Source organism: Tachysurus vachellii, chromosome 23 (genome assembly GCF_030014155.1).
Source record: "Tachysurus vachellii isolate PV-2020 chromosome 23, HZAU_Pvac_v1, whole genome shotgun sequence".
In the NCBI taxonomy this organism is placed as follows: Eukaryota; Metazoa; Chordata; class Actinopteri; order Siluriformes; family Bagridae; genus Tachysurus; species Tachysurus vachellii.
This window is the reverse complement of record NC_083482.1, coordinates 15,135,405-15,145,404: the sequence shown is the minus strand read 5'-3', so window position 1 is coordinate 15,145,404 and position 10,000 is coordinate 15,135,405. Positions and strand designations below refer to the sequence as shown.

At 40.9% G+C, this 10,000-nt stretch overlaps 1 protein-coding gene across 8 annotated transcripts in view; it reads right to left on the bottom strand.

Annotated features, from left to right (window-relative positions):
• tjp1a (tight junction protein 1a) overlaps positions 1-10,000 on the bottom strand; it is a 110,493-nt gene that overhangs the window by 57,165 nt on the left and 43,328 nt on the right. The window contains exon 1 of one of the 8 annotated variants that reach the window (XM_060859612.1): positions 226-716. The exons of the other annotated variants lie outside the window; for them this stretch is intronic. Coding sequence (XP_060715595.1) covers positions 226-252 — 27 coding nt within the window. The 5' untranslated portion in view covers positions 253-716. Of the gene's footprint in view, positions 1-225; positions 717-10,000 lie in introns of those variants that run through there. 8 annotated transcript variants of the gene reach the window in all.

Here is a 10,000-nt window from a genome sequence, read left to right as displayed (position 1 = left end):
TCTCCACAAACACTGACGCATGTTTCCAAGTGACAAAAAAAGTCGAAATATTCCAGAAAGTTCCACAACAAACCAGACGCGAAAACAAACACACAGCGAGCTGAACTCCAACTTTAGCTCCACGTCAAAATAATCCAAAACCTTTTCTCTGGTGAATTGTGAATCGTAGTGAACGTTTTTAAACAAACCGAGTAAACGTATCTCTAGTGTAAATTTGTGTCCTACCTTATTTGAAGCAGCTTTGGCCGACATTTTGATCCCTTCGTCCCTCAGAGTAAAAGATCACTGATGGCTAAAAAAAAAAAACTCCCTCCAGGTCTCTGTGTCCTGCCCAGCAGCCCTCAGCTCCGGGCAAATTGCTCTTTATTTCTCTCCCTTTTCCTTGGGCATGTTAGCGAAACCGAATCGAAATAAATAAATAAAACACGAGTCCAAACTTCACCGTCAGAGGCGACGCGGTTTTAGAGTTATTTTTGTTTACAAACACAAACTTCTGTACAGTTCCGGGTCCTTAAAATGTTGTTAATCCAGTCGGAGGGAAACTCGAACACAAAAACAAGCCCGCGGTGAATAAAGAACGAACCGATTCCGTTTTAGAGACTTTTACAGAGGCGCAGGAGTGATGTGTTTGTGAGAGATTTTATCTCCTGAGACTTTCTACACCTCCTCCTCGCTCCTTCACCTCACCGAGTAACAGCCATGACATCTCTGCCTGCCTGCCTGGAATGGACTGTTCCATTTCACTCGGGAAAAGGGGGGGGGGTATGAAAATCAGGGCAGATTTAATCCCTATTTAAAACAAATCCGAAGATGTTGATTTGCAATAAACTAAAACCAAACGTCGAAATCGTAACTGTTTCATATTTATTTTTCCAGAGATAGATTTTAATTTCGAAACGTTTCCCCTCAGGTAAAAATAACAAGAAACAAAACACCCCCTGTGTAGAAGTGTACAAGTCCTGTGGAAAAGATAAACATGGGAAGGATGGAAGTTATTTCCTCAATGTGAGATCTATCAGTTTTAAACTTATTCTTAATCAATATTATCTTTTATACATCATGTCTAAGATTTAGAGAAAATGCCTGATATATATATATATATTTTTTCCACATTCCATCCAGAACCCAAATGAATGAGGGTTCAAATGAAACCGAGTTCAAATCATGAACCATTAAAGACCATTAAGGACTGGACACGTGGTTAAAGATGCACATTCATATCAGTGAGGCTTAAATCACTCTCACTCACTCATCTTCTACCACTTATCCAAACTACCTCGGGTCACGGGGTCATCGGGCATCAAGGCAGGATACACCCTGGACGGAGTGCCAACCCATCGCAGGGCACACACACTCTCATTCACTCATGCAATCACACACTACGGACAATTTTCCAGAGATGCCATTCAACCTACCATGCATGTCTTTGGACCGGGGGAGGAAACCGGAGTACCCGGAGGAAACCCCCGAGGCACGGGGAGAACATGCAAACTCCACACACACAAGGTGGAGGCGGGAATCGAACCCCGACCCTGGAGGTGTGAGGCGAACGTGCTAACCACTAAGCCACCGTGCCCCCCACTATGCAGTCATATAAAATATAATATAAAACTCTTCCGGTTTTAAATTCTCTCTGAGGGCTAAAACCCCCTAAAGATGAAATCCGAGAACCGCCCCTGGTTTAACGGTTCGACAAAACGGTGCGTTTTTCCTTACTGCTCAAAATTTACGTTGGTGCGGTGAAATTGAACAAATGTTGAATCGGTGTGTATTTATCAGAGAAATCAGGTGATAAAAGCCAAAGGTTTGAGATATTGGCGAGTACATGAAATACTCGTGGTTTTTGGTTTTAGTTAATGCAGGAAAACCTGTAACAAAATCACTGTTTCCTTTGGTGCTTGGCTCCCTAAATGCTGGTTGATTCACAGATCCCGGCCTTTTTTCACACGTTATTTTAGGAACCATGGTTCTAGGTCATGGTTGTATATTTTTAAATGACCGTTACCTATTTACAACATGAGGTACTTGATATTTATAAGGCAACGTTCGTTACGGAAAAGGCTTCGATTCGACAACGTTCTCTCTGTGCGAGCGGTCTGTTCTGAGAGGTTGGAAGATTTTCGTCTATAACTGACCACATGGGAAACCTAACGGCCCATCGCTGCCTTACAGACTACTTCCTATGGTTTTCCGGACCCCCACCCACAGGATGAAGCAGAGCTCAGAAGGTAGCTCGCATTGTTTTAAACTCGACAACACGGGCCGTGTTTCTGCACTATAAAATGTCACCTCGCGTGAAACCGTAACACAGAAGAAACAAGCATAAAATATCACAAGCCTCTCAGGACCACCGTCAGTCAGTCGACGAGCCACTCGAGCTCTTTATTTGCTTTAGTTATTTGTTCAGCACACAAAATAGAAACACAAAATGGTATCATTTCCTTTCCACAAACAAATACGCCGTCTCCGGGGCTACAGAGGCTGCACAAAGATATCCGAGATAAGCTCGGTGTAACAGAGGGAAAGATTTCTCTTCTCTTTGTGTGGCTCTACGGTAAGTCGAGGGCACGACTGGAAAATACGAATTTTTGTCACTCGGATATCACGAACCGACGTTTACGTACGGATAACGCCAGACGATACAATTTATCAAATCCGACTATTCCCGTGAGTCTCAACTGAATATATATTTCAAGGCTGTTTCAGTTGCCACGGACTTCGTGTTCTCTGATTAAAGTCGCAATCTGAGTCGTATTTGATCCACGACCTCGGAAGTGCAACATTAACGACGATAACGTCTCTTAAAACGACGATACAGACGTAACTAATTATGTTAGTTCCTGTTGTTGTTAGTTATATTGTTATGTTGAGTGGTTGACATCATGCTGCAGAGTTTTTTTGCCAAATGTAACATGAAATGTTTCCTGAGTTTACTGGCTGGCGGCCGGTAGGGTAAGAAACAGGACGCACCAATCAGAATCAGGCATTTTTTAAAGCTAGCTACAGTCATGAAGGTGTATGCAGGAGAATAGGATCTGTTTTTTTCTAATACCAAATGTCATAACCTGTGGGTGAAACAGTCAGTTAGTGGAACAGTCAGTCAATCAGTGAAGGTTTCTTATTTACTAGCTACTCTTCTGGATGTCTCCAGGATGTCACGGACAATCCGCATTGTTCTTGGTGAAAGGACGAGCTCAGCATTCAGCATCTGCTTTTGTAACTGCTCTTTCTGTGCATTCGGAATAAGGCAGGAAACTGCGTCTAAATCAGCACTTCTGAAATAATTCACAGAAACAGGATGGAGCTGAGCTCAGAAACACGGCACAGGATGAGGTCAGATACCGTCATCAGGGTCAGAAACAGTGTGTGTGTGTATGTGTGTGTTGTGGGGTGTGTTCGAGTGGAGACTAACGACTTGAAAAAAACTTCCTGAATGTTTCATTAGTTTGATACTTAAACGAATCTCACCAAATCAAATCTTTTCACTTCAATTATTTTTGTTGAAATAAATTCTCTGTACTCTACAATTTTTCTTTTCAAGCATCAAGAATTATTTCTTACGCTCTTTAAAAATCCTTTTTTTTTTTTTTTTACATTTTTTTCTTTCTTTCTTAGAATCGCTTTCCCATTCTTTCCTTTTTTCATAATTAAAGTCTTTTTAAATAAAGTTTTTGAAAACTTTCTTTCTTTCTTTCTTTTATTCTTTCTTTCTTTCTTTCTTTCTTTCTTTCTTTCTTAATTTAAAAAATCTTGGATTTTATTTCATTTTAATTTCTTATTTTCCTTTTTTTTTATTTCCTCTCCTCCTTCTTTTGCTACCACATTGTGTTATTTGCTAGTTATTTGTTATTTATTTAAATAACTCAACTCTTATTCCACATAATTACTCACTCACTCATTTTCTACCGCTTATCCGAACTACCTCGGGTCACGGGGAGCCTGTGCCTATCTCAGGCGTCATCGGGCATCAAGGCAGGATACACCCTGGACGGAGTGCCAAACCATCGCAGGGCACACACACACACACTCTCATTCACTCACGCACTCACACACTACGGACAATTTTCCTGAGATGCCAATCAACCTACCATGCATGTCTTTGGACCGGGGGAATAAACCGGAGTACCCGGAGGAAACCCCCGAGGCACGGGGAGAACATGCAAACTCCACACACACAAGGGGTAGGGGGGAATCGAACCCACAACCATGGAGGTGTGAGGCGAACCACTAAGCCACCGTGCCTCCTCCACATAATTATAAATATTAAAATATAAAATCCAGTACGCTATCAGAACGGATCTGACATGAAATGTGCTCTACTACACTCAGTATTTTATAATCCTCTCCTAATTAAACACACCTCTTTACAATAAAATCCAGATGTTTTCACCTGTACGTTCATGTCTAATAACAATAATGTTTAATAAATGCTGTTTGTTCACCTGTCATTTGATCTTGATGAAAATCAAGTCATTTGTGACTTAATAATAATTCACAGATATTTCTTCTTTATCATGAATAAATTCACGGATTTATTGATCGATTTACTCGTTAAATGAATCCAGTTGTTTGAAACTGTTCCTGTTATTTCAGCTCCATGTGATAAAAGTCAAACAGATAAGATGCAGGTCAGAAAGCACACGACTGCAGCATCCTTGGCACAAGAAACAGGAATCAGAACTTTACCAGCGCGGCGAGGCGGTCTTTCATCTTGCAGCGCATTTTCCGGTCTGCGTCCACCAGCGAGGAGATCAGGATGTTCAGCATGTCGGCGGGTTTGTTCCACGAGAAGATCTCACACGGTTAATTCTCTCTCAAGCCTCCAGACCAAAGATACGACTGTAAATACGGTACGTCGGCGGAAAGACGCCTCCGGTCAGTGCAGAGGCACGGAGTGACGGAGAGACAGAGTTACGGAGAGATGGACAGACGGAGAGAAAGAGTGACAGAGATACGGAGAGACAGAGAGAGACCCGAACGAGTGACGGAGGAATTGGATCAAAAGCAGCTTTGTCCTGTTTCTCAGTAAACAACACACAAACGCACTGGGAGTCAAACATTAGGCCTCGGAGCTCAGGTGTGCTCATGGAAAAGCAGGCACATGGAAAACAACATCACACACACACACACACACACACACACACACACACACACACAGTGCCAAATGAAGTGTAATGAAGAGTGAAAAGTGCAGAGCGAATGATCACATGATGACCTCTTTTTCTTTCTACTTTTTTGTCTAAAACAAAAACAAAGATCCTGTATTTAATCCAAGCCTGTTTTTTATTATTATTATTATTATTATTATTATTATTATTATTATTATATTATTTATTGTGATCATGATTCATTCATTCATTCATTCCTTTATTCATTCATACATACATACTGAACCGGAGTGAATTTAATATACAAACTGGATGGGATGCCAATGTATCTCTTTCTCTCACACACACAGACACACACTCTCTCACACACACACACACACTCACACACACACTCACCGAGGTCACGTAGCTGCTGCACGAGGTCAGGGCGTGGAGTTAAGACGAGGAGCAAGAAGTGTGACGGAGAAAAGTAAACACAGAGATCTGAGCCTTCCGAGATCGGACCGTCTGATTATTATTAAAGAGCTCAGAGGGAGAGAAGGATTAGTTGTTGGTTTATTTCCTGTAGCAGCAGATCTGTGCAGCTGATACGGTATCGTTACTATAGCAACAGCTCATTCACAGAGCCTTGTTCGTCTTAATAATAAACGTGTACGATTAAAAACTAATAAAAAAAAAAAAATTCAAAATTTTCTTTCTTTCTTTCTTTCTTTCTTTCTTTCTTTCTTTCTTTCTTTCTTTCAGTTCTACAACATTTTCTTTCTTATTTTTTTCAATTTCTTTCTTTCTTTCTTTCTTTCTTTCTTTCTTTCCTTTTCTTTCTTTTTAATTTCTTTCTCTTTTTTCCTTTGTTCTTTTTTACATGGTGTCTCTTTTTTTTATCTTTCTTTCTTTCAAAAATGTTTTTATAAAAAATATATATTTCTTTAAGAAATATTTTTTCTTTCCTTTTCTTTCTTTTTAATTTATTTTTTTATCTTTTTTTTCTTTGTTCTTCTTTTTCACAAGGTGTCTCTTTTCTTTATTTTTTTTCTTTCAAAAATATTTTTATAAAAAAGATATTTCTTTAAGAAATGTTCTTTCTTTCTTTCTTTCTTTCTTTCGGTTCAAATTCTTGTTTTTCTCTCTTGCCTCCAGTCTCAGACAATTACAGTATATTTGTCTTACTGACTACAAAGTCAGGAGAATTACAGACATTAATCTAACTATAAATGGATAAAAAGTTTAAAGGGTCCTTTTTTTAATAAACTGCTGGCAAACTGCTGTGGTATAAAATAAAACAATCCTTCCTCAGGACCTTGTTGTGTTTCTCACGTGAGCTCCTCGTCTGTTTTCACGTCCTGTTTTTTACTATGCGGTGAAATGGGTTCTTGAGTTCTTCAGAGGAACCAAAAGCAAGAAGGATCTGAGATTCCTGGCAGGATGATTATTAAACATTTAGCCTTGAACCAAAATAAAGCTTTAAATGCGAGACTTCTGAACATCTCCATCTCTGCTGATCCTCTTCATCTGTGCTGGATTTCCAAAGCCGTTGACCTTATCTACGTTCATTCTTTATTGACTCTGGAAATTCCTGGCTGGGAGCTGCGGTGGGGCACAGAGCCGTGTTTCCACTGCTAACCAGAACCCTCTGGAGGTCAGAGCATCGAGCCAAAAAGGGTGTTTCCTCTGAGTCTGTCTGAAGCAAACAATCTGCTTGCTCGGGGAACAGACCAGGTGATCAGAACTGCTGTGTACTCGAGCTTCTGGGTCTTAAAGGGCTTCATTGAATCCTTAAATCTGCACCTGTATCTTAGAGTGACACGGAAACGTGATGTACTTTTCTCCAGTTGTGTTCTGCTTCATGAAGCTTTCGGACCTTCAGTGAGAAGAGACATCAACCCTGTGAGGTGTTTCATCTCCAGTTGTGTTCTGCTTCATGAAGATTTCGGACCTTCAGTGAGAAGAGGCATCAACCCTGTGAGGATCCTGAGGTATCTAAAGATGTTTCAGCTCCAGTTGTGTTCTGCTTCATGAAGAATTCGGACCTTCAGTGAGAAGAGGCTTCAACCCTGTGAGGATCCTGAGGTATCTAAAGATGTTTCAGCTCCAGTTGTGTTCTGCTTCATGAAGATTTCGGACCTTCAGTGAGAAGAGGCATCAACCCTGTGAGGATCCTGAGGTATCTAAAGAGGTATCTCTGGGCATGTGGTAGCCTATTGGTTAAGGTGTTGGGCTACCAATCAGAAGGTTCTGAGTTTGATCCCAGGTCCAGCAAGCTGCTACTGTTGGGCCCCTGAGCAAGGCCCTTAACCCTCAATTGCTCAGTTGTATAAAAAATACTTCGCTCTGGATAAGGGCATCTGCCAAATGCTGGTAATGTAAATATGTTTCAGCTCCAGTTGGATTCTGCTTCATGAAGATTTCAGACATTCTAAGAGAAGATACCGACTCCATGTGGTGTTTGAGGACAACAACCTCCTCATCAATACACAATTATCTGACTGTAGAAAGGACATTATTCATAATAACACTCTCTGGTGTTTATAACAGTTTATAATCACGCCCTTCAGTGTCACCCAAATGAGGTTGAGGTTCACTTTTGAGTCTGGTTCCTCTCAAGGTTTCTTTCTCTTCCATCTAAGGGAGTTTTTCCTCGTCACAGTCGCCTCAGTCACCTCAGGCTTGTTCATTAGGGATAAACACAAACACATTTAAATAGAAGTCTAATATTAATCTGAAACTTTTTGTACTTTATTTCTTATGTTCTGTAAAGCTGCTTTGAGACAATGTGTATTGTTAAAAGCACAATACAAATAAAACTGAACTGAATTGAATTTCCTCGACAAACAAGGCATTGAGAAGAGCAGCATGTGAGCCGAGGCGGAACATGAGGATGAGGATGGTTCCCATTTTGAGTCTGGTTCCTCTCAAAGTTTCTTCAATCAGATTGTCTGAGGGAGTTTTTCCATCAGCACCTGAACTTATATCACCATTTCATAAATGTCCATAAAGCTGCTATGTAGGGTTGGGAACCGAGAACAGGTTCTTATTCAGAACCGGTTCTGTTTTATAACAGGAACTGGAACCGCGCGGAATTTTTAAGTTTCGGTTCCAAACGCGGTTCCGATGCGATGACGGGCAAAGCGCTGGGAGCGGTCACTTTAAATAGCCACGTCTTACCTCATGAATATTCATTGTTTACACTGTTTACATTCACGCAACCAAATTAACGCAGTTTACCACAGAAATCAGTCACTCGCGCTGCTGTGCTGAGGTACGCTTTGTGTTAAACTTTCACGTTAAACACGTCTAAAAAAATCTAAAGTTTGGATTCATTTCCAAAGCTACAACAATGAAGCTAATCTCCCCCCTCTGAGAGGGTTTTCTCCACAGCTGGAGATACAATAAGAAAGGAAAGGTCTCGTCTTCTCCCAGAGAAAGCAGACGTTCATTTTTCTTCAGAAAAATTGCTAACTGTTTTGCTAAGTTGTAATTCTGGATGTTAAATTTGATGTTGGATTTATTTAAATTTAAATTGATATGAATTGAAATGTGGGGGACACGGTGGCTTAGTGGTTAGCACGTTCGCCTCACACCTCCAGGGTCGGGGGTTCGATTCCCACCTCCGCCTTGTGTGTGGAGTTTACATGTTCTCCCCGTCCCTCGGGGGTTTCCTCCGGGTACTCCGGTTTCCTCCCCCGGTCCAAAGACATGCATGGTAGGTTGATTGGCATCTCTGGAAAATTGTCCGTAGTGTGTGAGTGCGTGAGTGAATGAAAGTGTGTGTGTGTGCCCTGTGATGGGTTGGCACTCCGTCCAGGGTGTATCCTGCCTTGATGCCCGATGACGCCTGAGATAGGCACAGGCTCCCCGTGACCCGAGAGTAGACCAGTCTTTGAAGCACTAAAGAAATCGACCTGAATTGAACTTTACTTACTCACGTTTTTTTTCTTCCTCTCACTTGATGCGTATTTTTAAGTTCGAGTCTTTATTAGAAACCCTTAAAACTCTGCTTTCATCATATCCTGTCATGTCACTCTTACCTCGGTGCTTAAATGTTTAATCGCTTAGAACAAATCGTTCTTTTTTGCTTTGGTGTCATTTAAAGAAAATTTTGTGTAAAACAAAAACGTTTTCTCAACAAGTCTAACTTCCTGTCCGGAATACTGTACTTCCTGTACAGCTGGCTAGCAGAAGATCCGACATTTTATACTGTAAAAAATTTTTTTTCCGTGATTGGGAGCTGAAAATGTAAATAAAAGAAAGAAAGAAAGAAAGAAAAACAAACAAACAAACGTTTATAGTTATATGTAGCATTTAAATGAATGAATGCATTAAGTTAGTGCTCTTTCATGGGTAATGGCTAATAAATCAGTGCTAATCCCAGGCTAACTAGCATACACGCTCAGGTCTGTGTCCTGTCATCCGTCAGAAGATGCATCTGAGGATCATCTGGATAAAAAACAGACCTCACTCTTAAAAGCAATGAAGCTGCAGAATAAAAAAAAGAATCATCCAGGACTGAACTGACCAGCAGATTTTACTAACATCTCAGTCACCGTCATCTATGTTTATGTTTATTCTTCATCATCAGTTTTTTTACAGACGGACTCTCTCCGCTCCAGGCCGAGAAGAAAACAACTAATTCATCTTTCGGTTTCTGAGGAACTTTCAGACAGATGATGATGATGATGATGAAAGCAGCACACCGTGACCTGTGATGAAGGCTGAGCGCCGGTATAACTGTGCGGTTCTGCGTCTGGCTGTGCTGAAGTTTGGATTTTGCAGAAGAGAAAAAAACAAGGACACGCCAGAAAACAGACCAGGTTTCATCGGGCTGCATCTCACCGGGCTTTGGGGTAAAGAGACGACATTTTTGGAATAAAACCAATAACAGATTTTTTTGCCAA